Below are 16310 nucleotides of genomic sequence, written 5' to 3' on the forward strand. Positions count from 1 at the left end.
GTAAGAATCAACTTTGACTAGCAAGAAAGTGGAAGGAAGACTCAGAGTATAGATATAGATACGTTATAAGTCACAATCGGGGAGAAGCGGGAAGCATTTTTAAGAGAGAAAAGAGTGGGAGATGGGGAGGGATGATGTTATAAATTAAAATTGTGCATATATTGCATGCTATATTCCGAGTTCTCCCTTCCGCTATTAACTGCATCGTGTGTTTTTTCCCTTCTGTGTCAAAAGCTGTCACTCCAGAAAGGATGTTCTCGGCACAATTGGATTAAACCCTGAAGTGGTTTCGAGGTGATCCTCTTACTTTGGCTCCTTGCTTGTCTACAAAACCAGAAGGACACTCTGTAGGGCAAACCAAGTCCACGGCCAGAGAATATGAGGCCAATTCCAATTTCTCCTGTGCCATATTGCATGTACTAACTTTACAGCAAAAAAAGCATCTCCAAAAGATCTGGATTGTACTCAGACGCTTAAGCCATACATTAACTAAGGAGCAGCCACAGCTAAAACAAAGTGTTATTGTTATTGTTGCTGTGCGTCTTCAAGTCGTTGTCAACTGAGGGCAACCCTAAGGTGGACCCTATCATGGTGTTTTCTGGGACTGAGAGTATGTGAGTTAGCCCAGTTCACCCAATAATGTGCTCTTTATTCCTGTTCCCCAAATTCGTTCCACCCTTTCCTTCTTCTGTTTCTCCACCTCCATTATTACCTTTATCAAATATTTGATTGTAAGCTCCTTGGGGATAAAGACCTTTCTTTTCTTGCTTTGGGTACAGTGAGAAAGGGCCACGTGTATTGACAGCATGGTGTTTTTTTTTTTTAAGGGAAAACATAATTAAGGTTTTACAAGGTTTTTAAATGAGGCTTTTATTGCAAAGTAAATTTAATTAAGTCTGCCTGACACTTCTCCAAGTCTCTGTCTCACAAACCGCTGAGTAACAAAGCCTTTTCCACCATCTCCACTAATAATCTTTTTCCTTCGTCCTTCATTTGCCAGCGCTGGCTTTCAGGTTTTACTAGGCTCCCCGACGGGCACTTTTTGTTAGCCTCCCACCTTCGCTGGGACTCTGCTTGGCACGGCTTTTGCCAGTCACTGCTCCAGGGCATCCTCACCTGAGTAGCGGCCCAGGGCCTTTGGATGAGAGCCAAGTTGGTAGCATTGCCAGACTGAAAACTGGAGAGGGCTCCTGCACCTTACATTGTTGTGTATAAGATGGAAATCCTCCCTTCAACACAGCCGTTAAAGTTACAGGAGCCCTCTCCAGTTTCCATTCTGGCCACTCTGTGTTGCAACTACTATTGCCCCCAAATGCAATGGGACTCAGTCCCGGTGAGTCTGGTAAGGGCATGAGGATCACAGCAGCTGCCCCAATATTCTGGGTATTCCTTTGGCGATGTTGTTAACTGCCATCAAGCCAACCCCAACCCATGGCAACCCCATGAATGAGACATCTCCAAGACTCCTGTCCTCCACTGTTCTGCTTAGTTCCTTCAAACTCATATCCGTGTCCTCCCTAATAGAGTCCATCCATCCTCTCCTTCTACTTCTCTCCACCTTTCCAAGCATCACTATCTTTCCCAATGATTCATGCCTTCTCATGATGTGTCCAAAGTAGGACAGTCTCAGTTTTGTCATCTCAGCTTCCAGGGAGAGTTCTGGCTTGATCTGCTCTAGGACCCATTTGTTTGTCTATTTCAAGTAGCCCAACACTCAAACTACTATGCTATGATGGTATTTATTGGTAAATATCCTTCCTTAGACTGCAAGTCCTAGGACTTCTCAGGACAAAACCATAGCAGTTAAATAAAACAACAACAACAACAACAATACTAATAATATAAAATATTCTATACAAAATTGGACTCAGTGTTGTAACTGCATAGTGGGAAACAGCCTCTTGTCTTTTGCTTTGCTGTCTATAGGCCTGGCGTCAACACAACAAGCCGAGTCCTGGATTAAGGGTATCTTCATCGCTCCCGCTCTATCCCTTTGCAACACTTTCTGCCATTGTTCTTTATTTACAGTGCCCTGTAGTCTTTATAGTATTTGTCATTGCCTCAAAGTTAAATAAATCTCCCACTAATTTTTAATCTCGAATGAGTGGCATCAGATTAGATATGGGAAAAGAAACATACTTTGAAGTTGACTGTGGAAAGCGTATATTTGCACTTGGAACCCTAACAACCTTATATATTTATTTGATAGGCTGCCTTTGTGCATGCTCCTTCCAAAAAGGCACCCCCTCCAAAAAAATCCATCTGTAAAACTTTAAGGGGTGGAAAGACATTGCCTTTTGCATGAGCGTCTGCATTTAGGAGTAAGTGAACAAAACATTAAGTAACATTCAAGTGCTACTACTATCCTGATCCAAAACATTAAATCGTAATGATGTCTCATCTTCATTGCAGAAATAATGCCGTTTGACACTGCTTCAACTGCCATAGCTCAGTGCTATGGAATCCTGGGATCTGTAGTTTTGTGGTATATTTAGCCGTCTCTCTCTCTCTCTCTCTCAGAGAGCTCTGGCAGCACAGCAAACTACAAGCCGAACCTCTCATGGAGTTTTCTTGTCCAGATTTGTCCAGAGGAGGTTTGCCATTGCTTTCAATTGAAGCTGAAAGCGTGTGGTTTGCCCACGGTCACCAAGTGGGTTTCAAGGCTGAGCTGGGACTCGAACCCTGGTCTCCAGAGTCACAGTCCAATATACTCAAACCACTATGCCATGCTGGGATTCATTAGTAACAACATTAAAGTGGTGTCAAACTGCATTACTGCTGCAGAGCAGATCAAATATCAAATTGTAGTGGTATCAAAAGCCTTGCGTGTCTTGGTCCTTGAAGAGTCTGCTTATCTTTTCTCCTGCAACCATGGGGGCTTGCAACTTGTCTCTGAAGGGTATGCCCCAACGGGAACGGAGATTTCATTATTTGCGCTGCGATCCGAGTTAAGCACATACTCTGCAAGACCTTATTACAATTCTCTCCTGGGCATGCTAAGTTTGATTTGCAGCCGGTCTCGGCGGATATATCAAGGACATGTATTGTAGGGTTTTTTATAACTGATAAGACTACTGGGTCCAGTCCTCAAAGCACAGTTAGCAGGGGAAGCCTCATTTGCAACAATGAGGATTGTGTGTGTGTGTGTGTGTGTGTGTGTTACATAGATTGGGAATTGGCACCAAAGGCAAGGGCAAGACTAGACAGCTGAAAAGGGAAGGGAATAAAGATAGACCAGGGACTGGAAAAGCATCAGTGGAGGAAAAAGAAGCAGAAGAAGATGCAAATTTCCTTAAACAGCACAGTTGAGTAACCAACAGAACAGCATCCCGAGGGGCGCAAGGAGGAAGGCAGATTCTCTGAGTCAGTTCTGGGTTGGTTTTTTAAAAGATGCACTTTGACTGGCTTTGGAAGAGCTGGAGGGATGTTTGTGCAGCCAGAAATGGAGCACGTGGAGCTGAGTGCAGAAACGTCTTGGTGAAAGTCATTCCTGACTTACAGCGGCACGCAGTTTTCTTTGGCAAGTTTTGCTCAGAGGAGATTTGCCGTTGCCTTCCACCGAGGCTGAGAGAGTGTGACCTGTCCAAGGTCACCCAGTGGGTTTCCATGGCCCAGCGGCGATTCGAGCCCTGGCTTCTAGAGTCATCCAGCATTCAAACCACCATGCCATACTGGCTCGCTAAGAAAGTACTCATAGGCTTCTGCCACACTGCAGAATTAATGCAGTTTTGACACTGCTTTAACAGTCATGGATCCATCCTCCCATGGAGTCTTGGGATCTGTAGTTTGTTGTGGCACCAGAGAGAGAACACTACAAATCCCAGTCATACTGTCATACTGGGATTTGTAGCTTTGTGACTATTATTGGAAGATGTGTGACCTCTGTATGGATTTATGTGTTTTATATTTTTAAGAAAACCCTACAAATCCCAAAATCCCATAGCACTGAGCCATGGCAATTAATACAGGGTCAACTTGGACCTGCAACAAAATGTCCAGAGCTTCAAAGTGACTTTTAAGGAAAGGAAATTGTTCTTGTTAAGAAAGTAATTTACAGCTGCTACACTGATGAGGAAGAAACGTTCTCCTGTTTGCTGGAGTTGCTCATTTTGTTGTCGCTACTTTTGTTTCAGAGGAGAACCTTTAGAATTGATTAGAAAATGGCATCGAGCTTGAAAGGTTCAGAAATGCCTCTAAAAAGTCCACAAATGGCTCTCAAAAGAAGAGTTTCACAGTAGTAAGAAATCACCGCTCATTATACAAATAAAATCATTCCTGGGCCTTCTGTTACTTTGGAAATGCAACTTCAATGAATACAAGGGAGGCTGATATTTCGGAGGAAGGAACTGGCAAAACCATATTGTTAAAGGTATTTCTTGCCTAAGAAAACCCTATAAAAATTCATGGGGTCGCATAAGTTGAAAGGATCTTGATAGCGCGTGCACAAACACATTCGCACACCTTCTGCAACAGCTTCCTAAATTGGGAGATTGCAAGCAAAGAACTATTTGTCCTTTCCAATTAAAAAATGTGAAATTAACTTTTCACCGCCACGATCCAGCTCCCTGAGTTTGGCTGTCTGGAAACCACCCGCGGAAGTCCAATTTATTGATAATGTGAACGAACCAAACCGAATTAGAGAAGCAATTCTCCCTCCTAAACATGATTGATCTGTTGCGGCTGGCTTCCTTTTCCTTTTTTTGCTGACCTCCTTTTTTTGGGAACAAGTCAAGAGGAAAGCAGGAGCACAAGCTAATGGGGCAGCATGGTCACAAGGAGATGAAACATGAGACGTTTAATCTATCCGGCCCTTTTGGAGAACACTGCTGGAGGCTGGATGGAGGCGTTTTTTAATTCGAAATGCAGGCCACTATTTCAGCGCAGGAAGCCGCAAAAACCTCATGCAGTCTAATAATGATACGATTCCAGCTTCCTTCTGCTTCTGAATCCATCAAGGATGCGGATAGATAATAAACTCAAGAATGTTAAAAAGCAATCAGGGTCCCTCTTTGCTCCTCTCCCTCTGCTTCTGGGTTTCTCTGTGTTTGGTTTGTATGCAAATTTTAGACCATTAAGGAGACCACTGGAGCTATCTGGATCTTAAGAAGGCCTAATGGCAATTGCTAGCTAATGGGAACTCTCTTCCTTGCCTCTCTCAGTGGGGCCCCTGCGGAGAGGGCTAAGGAGCTGTTGCTGTCACCATTTGGGGAATGCATGGGAAATGGAAGGAAGGGGACGGAAGAAAAAGAAAAGGGACCACCACCTCTGCTGCGGCGTATATGGAAGGAAGCCATTTTACTTTGTCGTTAACTGCCCCTGGGTAGATCTTGACCCCATGGATGGGACAACTGTTGTCATCTTGAAATTATCATGTCAATTTGTTTTATGGAGGGAGGGGATAGTGGGATTTATTTTATTATATTGTATGGATGTAAGCCGCCTCAATCTTATTGGAGAGGTGGGGTAGAAATAATAATAATAATAATAATAATAATAATAATAATGTCTGAGACTGCCTGTCCTCCACTGTTCTGCTTAGTTTCTGCAAAGTCATACCTGGGACCTCCTTAACAGAGTCCTTTCATCTAGCATGCAGTCTTCCTTTCTTTCTGCTTCCTTCTACCTTTCCTAGCATTATTGTTATTTCCAATGAGTCAGAGTTTCTCATGAAGTCTCCAAAGTACGACAGCCTCAGTATAGTCATCTTGGCTTCCAGAGAGATTTTTGGCTTGATCTGCTCTAGGTCCCATTTTGTTTGTCCTTTTGGCCGTCCATGGGATCCTCAGCACTCTTCTCCAGCCCCACATCTCAGATGAATTAATTCTCTTCTTATCTTGCTTCTTAACTGTCCAGCTCTCACATCCATACATGGCGACAGGGACTACAATGGCTTGTATGATTCTAACTTTTGTGCTCAGTTGTATATCTTTGCATTTTAGGATCTTTTCTAGTTCTTTCATTGCCACCCTCCCTATTCTTAGTCTTCTTCTGATTTCCTGGCTGCAATCCGATGTTTGATCCCAAGTATGAGAACGCTTTTATTATTTCTATTTCCTCACTGTCTGGGTTGAATTTGTGTAGATTCTCCAGCGTCATCTATTCTGCTTTGGACAGGCCTCACCTGGAATAATCCTGTGTCCAGCTCTGGGCACCACATTCAAGAAGGAGATTGAGAAGCTGGAGCGTGTCCAAAGGAGAGCAACCAAAATGGTGGAAGGTATGGAGCCATAAAGCCCTATGCAGAATGACTTAGGGAGCTGGGTATGTTTAGCCTGGAGAAGAGAAGGTTAAGAGGTGACATGATAGCCCTGTTTAAATATTTGAAGGGATGCCATGTTGAGGATGCAGCAAGCTTATTGGGTCCCTAAATAAGAATTCTGTGTCCCCTACAAAATTTTCCTTCAGTCCCCCAAACCTCCTGCATTGCAGTCTCTTAAAATAGTGAGCCAAGCATTTGGAAATCCAGTTTAGGCCTCCAAAGAAAAGGGAGCAGGCAAAGGGACCAAGAGAATGCGGACGCAGCAAATAGATGAGGTCATTGAGGGAAAGATTTTCCATGCCTCACTCTCTGAAATGCTTGAAAGTTGGAAAATGTAACTGAGGGGAGAGGATTCTTCCTGGTAAGGCAATGCCCTCATTTTGCACCCTGATCATCCTCCAGGTCCTTTGCTTGCGCTGAAAACCTCCGTTCAGCCAAAGGGATGCCACACACCTGCGCTTCCTGACTGGCATCGTCTAGTTTCCAATCCCACAGCTGTCTGCCTGTGCACCGACTCCTTTCAACATAAGCCAGCTCTACATACTGCAGGGGCTGGTTGAAGTGATGAGCTTCCCAGAGCTGGGAAACAGGGAACAGCTCTTTCTCCCAGCTGTTTGCCCCATTAGTCCTTCTCCTCCAACCTTCCATCCAAGGCCAAGGCCCTGATCAGCTCATAGTCAGACCCTGCGTAGGCAAATGCCAAAGAGGGATGCACCAGCACTAGCAAGCAGAACCTGTATAAGAGCCAGGGTCATGTGTGTACATTCTAAAATAGTAGAATCATAGGCCTCATTCCCACTTACAAATAAATCGGTTTGCAATACGAATCAATGGATCGATTCGACAGTGGAGCATAGTTCCCACTACATTTGCCCCGATCACATTTTTCCCCTGTAAAATAACCCACTTGTGGTTCACATTCACAAATGAATCGATACAAAATGGACCCGCTCCAGCCGGTTGAAGGGCAAATTTAAATCAATTCTGATCCTCATCTGGTTCACACTTGTGCTGAATTGATTTATCCAAAAAGATGTGGAAAAAATCAGCATCAAAAAGATGTGGGTTAAATGGGTCTAGCGCATGGTCCCCCACTCCGAATCGCTTTGGCGATTCAAATCAAGTGAGAACCAGGGTCATTTGACCCAGTTCAAACCGATTTGCAATCTGGTTTAAAAGGTAGTGGGAATCCAGCCATAGAGTTAGAAGAGACCTCAAGGACTGTCCAGTCCAACCACATTATGCCATGCAGGAACTCACAAGCAAAACACCCAAGACAGATGGCCATCCAGCCATGGTTTAAAGAAGGAACTCCACTGTCGAATAGCTCTCACTGTCAGGAAGTTCCTCCTAATGTTTAAATGGAATCTCTTTTCCTGTAACTTGCATCCATTTTCTGTGTCTCACACTCATCTCCCGCTGCAACCTACTTGCCACTGTCCTCCTTTTCTCTTGCACGCTTGGCTGGGGAAGTGCTGATATTTCAGTGTGAGGTTATGGAATAATTTACACAGGAGGAATGATCTGCCAATAGACAGCATACTCTGGGTTCGAGGATCTCTGCGCAGCCAAAAAAAAACCTCTCCAGCAAGCAGAGATTGTTTTCATTTGAAAAGATGAGAACCAAGGCCCACAGAAGGCCATGAAAGAAGGAGGCAGTGGTAGTGGGATTTTCAACATTTCAAAAGACGCTTTCAATATTTAGGAAAAAGCACATGCAAAGTTTGCAAGGAAAAGAGGGAGGGGAAAAAACCCACACTTTATACGTTGTGTTGTAATTTCTTGTTACACTATAAAAGGGGACAGGAGGTACTGCGGAAGCGAACCAGATAGTTTGACGCTGGAGATCAATTAATGCAGCCGTCTGGATCATGAAAATTCATGGACAGAACATCCCTTTTATGCCTATTGCCCTCTGCTTTGGAGGAATGGGTAGAAAAGAAGAAAGGGGGAAAGGACATAACAGGCTCCCAGCCTTCAATGTGTATCGAGAGAGAAGCAAGGGAAAAGCGAGAATAAATCACCACTTCAAGATCTGTAGCAAGTACTGTACAGAGTGAATGCTTAATGTGCAAGTTAGCATGGGATTCGATTTGGAACAGCTAAGCCTTGCGTGGAAAGTTGTGCACGAATGCAACTCAAGGCAACAGGCCTTGGGATGCCTAGGTACGAAAATGCGCAACTGTGGGAGCACAAGGCAGCCATTCTTTCACAGTTGCCCTCTTGCCCCATGACTCCCTCTGACTTCTCATCAGCCTGTCTTTTGCTCTCATTGGAGGGCATTGGAAGACTTCCCCCTTAGCTTCCCTTCTGCCTTCATCCTGCAATTAAAAACCATACATTAAAGAACGGTTTCTGCTCCCTTCCTCCCCGCTTCCTTCTGCAAACAAGCCCTAGCGGTTGGTAATAAAGAGGCACTTCTTCTGACTCCTCTGATCAAGCCCCCACTTTCTTCCTTTGATGCCTCCTAGCAGAGTCCCCTGGCTCCCAAAGCCACGAGGCCTCCTCCCTCCAACCTTCTGATGTCGGAGAGAAAGAAAGAAAGCGTTTGTAGGCCTGTAAAAATAAATGCCTCAATAACAAAACTCTTGCAGCTGCGAGAGATCTTCCTTTCCCTCTCCCTGTTCCTATTCCCCAAACCCTCCAAGGATGCCCTGGCTTTTCTCTGCAAAGTTGGCAAAACATTGCAGGGAGGAATGGTGCGCGCGTGTGTGTTGAAGTCTCCAAGTCACCTGCCAACTCCATGAATTGCATTTCTTAGGACTTTATCACACAGGGAAAATTGGAAGGTTAATGTGTATTGGGAGAGATATACAACTGAAGACTAGGGCAGTCCACAAATACTTTGCATTATAACAAGGACAGTTTATGACAATATAATGTTCCTGGAAAAATCCATTCACATGCCACCCTAACCCCATCTCTCAGTTGCAAGCTAGGTTTGCATTCCGACCCTGGCAGCCCTGGCAGCACCACTACAACATTGTCCGTAACACACCCAACCACATACACACTATTCTCACCTCCAGGTCAAGTTCAGCAAGCACCTTCGTCTGGCCTTTCTCTTGCTGCTCTGGAAGAATCAACTTTTTCTGCAGGCCTTGCTTCAGAGAGGCAGGCTTCATCAGTGGAAGGAGATGACCAAGCTGCTGCAACTGCGGAGGAAAGAAGAGAGGAGTGCATGGTTAGCCCCTGTCCCAACAGCCTCAGGTTCATGGAATCCCATGCTTTGCAAGGATCGAAACACAATGGGTGATTTCAGGTGGGTCACACACTCTCAGCCTCAGGGGAAGGACATGACAAACCTCCTCTGAACAAATATTGCCAAGAAAACACTTGAAGGCACACAACAACGAGAGGGATCAAGCGGGACCTAAACTCTCTCCCTCCACAAACAAAATGGGACCAGAATGGTCACAGGGAGAAAACAGGCTGGGAATTTTTGTCTTAGCAACACCTTGCCTTGCTAGAAGCCTTTGTCCTTTGCTGCAAACTAATAATAGGTCCTGGACTAGACTCCACATCTCCTTCAGTGCCATGTGCTGCTGCTCACCACACAGCCAAAAAGCTCTCAAAAGATCTCAAGGCTACAGTTTAACACCAAGTCGGGCAAACACAAATGTTGTGGCTCACTGCGATGTTGGCTGGGGGACTTTGGAAGAGGCAGGTCCCCAAAATTAACATTTCTAAGCCTTGGACTATGCTCCCACAAACTGCGGGTGTTTGCAGTACTTAAGAGTACAGACAGACGCTCACATGAATGTATTTCACAGATGGAAACCAGGACACTCATGGCCAGACTACATTAAAGTGTGGTCAAGATAGCAAAAGTTATTCAAGAGGAAGAACACACAAGTGAGGAGATATTGCAGCAGCTTGCTTTTGTCTGGGTCAACTAAGGAGGTCAAGATTCTGCCCCTTCTCTCCTCTCCCGCTTCCAGAGATAGGAAAGTTCCTATACCTCACTGAGCTTGGAAGAGTGCTTTCTGTGAATGAGAATTCCCAGTACTCACCAACCATCATGGGCAGTGAATTTAAAAATATATCAGGGAGGTGTCCTGGATCACTCCCAGGCTGTTTACAAAAACCAGGGGTCCTTGAAGCAACACAGCTGCAAGTCAGCCAAAGATCCAGCACAAGTAGCGGCTTGCAGGCCTGTCCTTTGTGCCTCTGCTTGTCTCCCACTGTCCCTGACCGACCAGTTTGTTGTGGCTTGGTGTGACTCAGGCAGCAGCCTATACAGCTCATGGCTGGCAGTGAAATTTAACCTGTTCTGCCAGCAAACCACAGGGCAGCATCCCACTGAAAACATGCAGGAGGTCATTGCTGGAAATTCTAGTGCTGCCCAAGGCCGGTGCTGCACAAAGTCATTTGCTGGTCAGTGTGAGTCTGCAAGCCAATGGTTCCCAGTCTGCAGAGAGAAACTACGTAAATACAATAATAATGTGGCGTAAATAAGGCACCAATCCCTGACATACTGGGATTCTCCCCCCTCCAATATATCCTGTCAGACAGTGTGAGAAATACTGGCTTAAGCAACATCCTACTGTGGGACAGGTTTGACTTTTTGGCTACTGTGGCTTGGTGTGCCATTGAGCCATGGGCATGGTGCAATTTTTCTGCTGCTACTCAAAGCACTCCCATGAGGCGCCCAAGTCTTTGCTGTTGTCCAACTTGGGCAGGATGGATGGTCTGACTCAAGGAAGCTGCAGCCTTGAGTCTGCAAGACCTGATCAAGGCTCTTGAAAACAGGATGACGTGGAGGTCTCTCATTCATAGGGTCGCCATAAGCCAAAGTCAACTTGATGGCAGTTAACAACAACAAACAGGAGTTGGGGTTGCTCTGTCATATGGGACAGCCCAGGCAAAACCAGTCATTGCCTTGGTCACAGAACAGGAGATGCGCAAGAAATGCCAACTTTTACTTATCACTCTTCTTATAGAGCTGGGAATGCTATTTTGGGGCGGAGTGCAACTCCCAGAGTCCCTGGTTGGGTGATGCTAGAGTTGTTGCCTCCCCAAGTTCTGGCTATGTGTTTGTTTTTTGAAATGGAGACATGCAAGGAGGGAACAAACTCAATGGGAAATGGTCTCCATCTTCAGCAGGAGTGCTCTCCGGTGAGTTCTCTTTCCTTTGCAAACAGCACTGGCACGATTACACACCACAATACACCACCCAGAATACTTCTCAGTCCCTATAAGGGCCTGGCAGAGAGCTACAACCCCGTCATGTGTTAAGGTTTCGGACTCATTTGTCCCAAACTGTGTTGCGCGGGGCTCCCAGGCAACCCCTCTGTGTAACCTGTTGCCATCGCTGATGCTTGGCCCCAGTCTCTGCCCGCCTGGGTTTTCGAGCCTAAAAAGGAAATGGTACAGCAATGCCGATGGAAGGGAGCCAACTCCAGCCCCCAGGAGAGCAAAAAAGGCCACTTAGAAAAGCAGCCTCTGTTCCCAGCCAGGCCTGACCTTCTGTAGGAGAGGATGTGGGTTTCTGCTGAAAGGGAGCGATTCACATGAAACTGACCCAGGGCCACAGTTGCTTCTTGACCACTTCTTTGTTTCCCATCAAAAATGGCACGAGAAAAGGAGAGACACAGAGAGAGAAGTGGGTGTCAGTGTGGGTGTCAGACCCAGCTCCTAAGGGGGGGATGACTCCCATTTTAAAAAATGACAGTGTTGTTGGTGCAAGGAGCTGAAGACCTCTGCCTTGCAGAAGCTAATGAAACTGATATACTCTCCTTGGGCCCATTGGCAAAACACAGCTGTTTGATCACGCTTTTCAATACCCCAAGCCTTGTCTTTGTACTGTCATTTAGATCCCAGCCTTTGCTGCATACACAGGAAAAGTGTAAAGCTTTTGAACAGTCAGAAATTAAGTACCAGCCAGATATTAAGAGGAGGGTTTTTTTTTACTGAAGTCTTTGATCTGCTCAGCCTATAATCCACCCATCTTGATGAATAGATTTAAAAACAAACCCTACAACCCACAGTGCATGCAAGTTCGCATGCCGTCTACTTTCTTCTGCACCCCTAGAACACCTATTGCATCAGTACTGTAAGTCAGTACTGTTACTTTTTTGAACTTGGCTTGCAAAGACCACCCTGATTTTCCCCAAACTCAAGGCTCCAGAAATGGCTAGATCTGGCTGCACATTTAATCAGCAAGGCAGGCAGGCAGGCAGGCAGGCAGGCAGGCAAGGAGGCTGGCAGGCTGGCATGATTGCAGACAGACTAATATCGTTTTTTTGAGAGATTGATGGTAAGTTGGAGATATAGATAATACAACCCAAACGTCATGGCTTCCTACCTCACAATTTATAATATTGAAGAGACATCAATAGCAGGAGGTTTAAGGTTGGGGGGAAAAAACCAACACTTTGCATTGGAACAAAGTGTTACATATACTGTCAAGGTGTTTGGTTCCTGACCCTGTGTGTATTTGGCAAGCTTAGCAATCATGTTGTGATCTGGTAAGACATGTCTGTTGCTGATAAACATAAGATATGAAAAGAAATGTGCAGAAAAGATTTATTGCAATATTACAGAGATCAGTGTAATACATTTTAAAAAGACAAGTAGTATTAATTGAAATGTATATCATAATTTTTTCAAACAGAAGTACATTGCAATGTTACAGTGTACATTTTGTTAAAGGGTTTAGGAATTAAAATACTCAACAAAGGCTTCTCTGATCCTTTCCCCCTGTTCCCTCTCCTGTTGATCAGTCATATAAGTTGTAGGGTCAATGACATATGTCTCAGGAGAAGTGTTTTGTCCCAGAAGGACATCTCCATTGCTCTCTATTATGTTATGCAGAATGCAGCAAGATAATATTGCAGAAGGTAAATTTTGAAGGGACAGGTCCAGACCTTTTTGAAGCGCCTGAAATCTGGATTTCAAACGCCCAAAAGAACGTTCAATAACGATTCTAGCACGACATAATCTCTTATTATATACCCGCTCCCTCCTGCTATGACCAATTTTGAAAGGGATGAGCAGGAAAGGTTTAATTGGATAACCACAGTCGCCCAAAAGAAGTGGCCCGACCTGTTGTCCTTTAATTGTCAAAGTTGGACAGCCAGGAACATAGAGTCCAGCTTTGAAAGCATGATAGATAGGGGACTCTTGAAGCACGTGGGAATCGTGATTTACTCCGCTATGTCCCGTGTAGAGATCTACGTATTTTCCCGTGTGATCACATGTTGCCTGTAGAAAAATGGAGTGTTGCTGTTTACGGTCAATGTACTGCGGTCCCTCGTGAGCTGGCGCCTTAATCGTGATGTGGCAACCGTCAATTGCTCCAATCACCTGTGGAAATCCCAGGGCTTCAAATCCAGACATAATCTGTAATTATAAAAAAACAACATTAGTGCTGTAACTATTAAAGTTCTTTAAAGTTACATAGATACATACATACATACAAACATAAATACATAGATAAGATATATAAGATACATAGAGATAGTATGTATAGATAGATGATAGATAAATAGATATATAGATGGATAGATAGTGAAATGCAAACGAAGGGGTTGCTAGGAAAAATATACTTAATCAGTGTACGTATAAAATTGCAAAAAAAAATATATAGATACATGTATGGGTGGATGTAGGGGTAATTAAAAATAGATAACGAGGCATATGTTCATCTAGGCAGGCAGGTAGGAATGAAGTCAGTCAAGAGAGAGATAGAGAGATAGAGATAGATAGATATATAGATAGATTCCGTGATAGATTGATATATAGATACATATATATATTAATAATTAGATAGATAGATAGATAGATAGAGATAGATATATAGATACATAGATAGATTCTTAGATAGTTTGATATATGGATACATATATATATTAATAATTAGATTGATAGATAGATACATAGATAGATAGATGGATGGATAGACAGATAGATAGATAGATGGAATTTTAGGGATGAAGGAATTGATGAATGGTGGTGTGCTTAGGATAAATGATAAGCATACATGTGTAGTCTACGTACTGTGTTGTTATTTTAAGTGATAGATATTAAATACATAAAATTGCATACCTACACAGTTATAGATTAAGTATAAGGACCGATAAACGGGTAGGAATGAATGAAGACAGGCAGGAGGGCAGGACAGGTAGCTGGCAGGCAGCAAAAGTGGCAGGCATGCAGGCATGCAGGCATGCAGGCATGCAGGCATGCAGGCATGCAGGCAAGCACACACCCAAGGAATTAAGCAAGTATAAATAAGCAGGCAAGCTAGCAAACAAGCAGGTACAAATAGGCAGAGAAAGAAATGTATATAGATAGATAAATAGTTATATATATAAAATCGATGAATGGAAAGGAAGGGGTTGCTTGGAAAAATGTACTTAATCAGTGTACATTTGAAATCCTCCTAATATCTACATAGTTATAAGTATTGTTACGTGGAGCGATGGATAGATGGATGGATGGATGTAGGGGTAATTACAGATAGATAACCAGGCCTGTGGGCATGTAGGCAGGCAGGCAGGCAGGCAGGCAGGCAGTGCAGTCAGGCAAGCAAGCAGTCACTGTGGCAGAATTAGGTAGAGAAAGATATGCATGTTGATAGATAGTTAGATAGAAAGATAGATAGATAGATAGATAGATAGATTGATAGATAGATAATGAAATGAAAGATAGAGATATAGAAAGATAGAGGCATGGAATGGAGGGGTTATTTGGAAAAATGAACATAATCAAATCACTTGTAAAACCACAATAAGATAAATTTATAGGTACATGAAAGATATGTAGATATGTAGATGTAGTTAGATAGATAGATAGATAGATAGATAGATAGATAGATAGATAGATAGATATATGTATAGATAGTAGGATTGATTGTAGGCTGGATTAATGAGTGAATGGATGGATAGAGTAGAGGAGATTGATCAACTCTGGATAATACTGGTTTTAAAATAATATAGATATATAGAAAGAGAGAGAGAGACCAACCTTCCTGTAATCTCCAAGGTATACTGCCCTCCGCAGCAGGACCATTTCCATACACAGGAACACCTGAATGATAGCCTTGTATGCCGTAGACTTTCCAACACCAAAAAAAGTTCCAACTGTGGCATAGGAGCCACCATGTGCCAGGTAAAATATGGCCATGGCAATCTGCTTTTCTACAGGAACTGCCTTACGGAATCGTGTGTTTTGCCGGGAAAGATGGGGACGCAGCTCGTCAGCAATCATTTTAAAAACAGCGCGCGGCATTCTGAAGTGCGTTTTCCAATTAGAATCAGACCAGACAGTTCTAGCAAAGACGTTCCAGTGCACATCTGTCTTGGGGTATATCCACCACCTTCTAGGCATCGGCTGAAAGCTGATTAGGGCGCCGTGGCGAAAGAAAGGAAGCATTTCATCCAAAATGAGAAGATAATGTCTCATTTCTGCAGCATGTTCTCCGCTGTCACACAATGTCATGACAGCTCTGCATTGGTCCATTAATTTTTCTATCAGCAAGGTAATAAAGGAAAACATATACGCAAATTTCCTACGATGATCCATGAGTGTAGATGTACGAGGCAAAGGTAACACAGGTAGCAGTGGGAGGGGAATGTGGGAAAGTATAAGTTAAGGTAGGCAGCGCTTATGACGTTTGATCGAACAAGCGCCTTGATTGGTCCATTTAAAAAAAACCGCCAAAAATACATCGAATCAGAAACGGTCACTAGATGGAAACGATCGTCGCAGATAAATCGATTCCGATTAATGCGGGTTAACGTTACGTCATTGTGACGTAGTATTGATTGACAACTCCAAATAAGGTATGGAGGGGAAGAATCGCTTTATTTAAACACCGATTTCATGCCAAGTGAGAACGCTTGGTGAACGCTTGCAGGTGAAAAATGCGATTTAAACCAGCAGATGGGAACGATAAATAAAGCGATTCTGAAAGCGGGATAACAACTGTGTTATTTTAATTCGATTTTATTAGAAGCGTTTTATTTTAAATCGTTTCAAATCCTAAGTGGGAACAACCCCAAAGAAAGACATGGGAAGAAATGGTTCGAGGAGAGCCAGGGAGCAG

General features: G+C 43.8%; 2 protein-coding genes across 3 annotated transcripts in view; both read right to left on the bottom strand.

The window, feature by feature from the left end:
* The window catches only part of FAM178B (family with sequence similarity 178 member B), a 126845-nt gene that overhangs the window by 26857 nt on the left and 83678 nt on the right, over positions 1-16310 (bottom strand). For both annotated transcript variants that reach the window (XR_006104720.1, XM_042475999.1), the window contains exon 14: positions 9283-9414. Coding sequence is in view for 1 of the 2 variants with exons in the window: in XM_042475999.1 (XP_042331933.1) it covers positions 9283-9414 (132 nt within the window). In the remaining variant the exon portion in view is untranslated. The remainder of the gene's footprint in view (positions 1-9282; positions 9415-16310) is intronic.
* On the bottom strand, positions 12774-16238 carry LOC121935013 (putative nuclease HARBI1). Its single transcript, XM_042476000.1, has 2 exons — positions 15230-16238; positions 12774-13603 (listed from the first exon to the last, which is right to left on the bottom strand). The coding sequence occupies exons 1-2, from the start codon at positions 15785-15787 to the stop codon at positions 12917-12919; spliced, it is 1245 nt and encodes a 414-aa protein (XP_042331934.1). The 5' UTR covers positions 15788-16238; the 3' UTR covers positions 12774-12916.

The sequence above is a fragment of the Sceloporus undulatus genome, chromosome 6 (assembly GCF_019175285.1).
Source record: "Sceloporus undulatus isolate JIND9_A2432 ecotype Alabama chromosome 6, SceUnd_v1.1, whole genome shotgun sequence".
Classification (NCBI taxonomy): Eukaryota; Metazoa; Chordata; class Lepidosauria; order Squamata; family Phrynosomatidae; genus Sceloporus; species Sceloporus undulatus.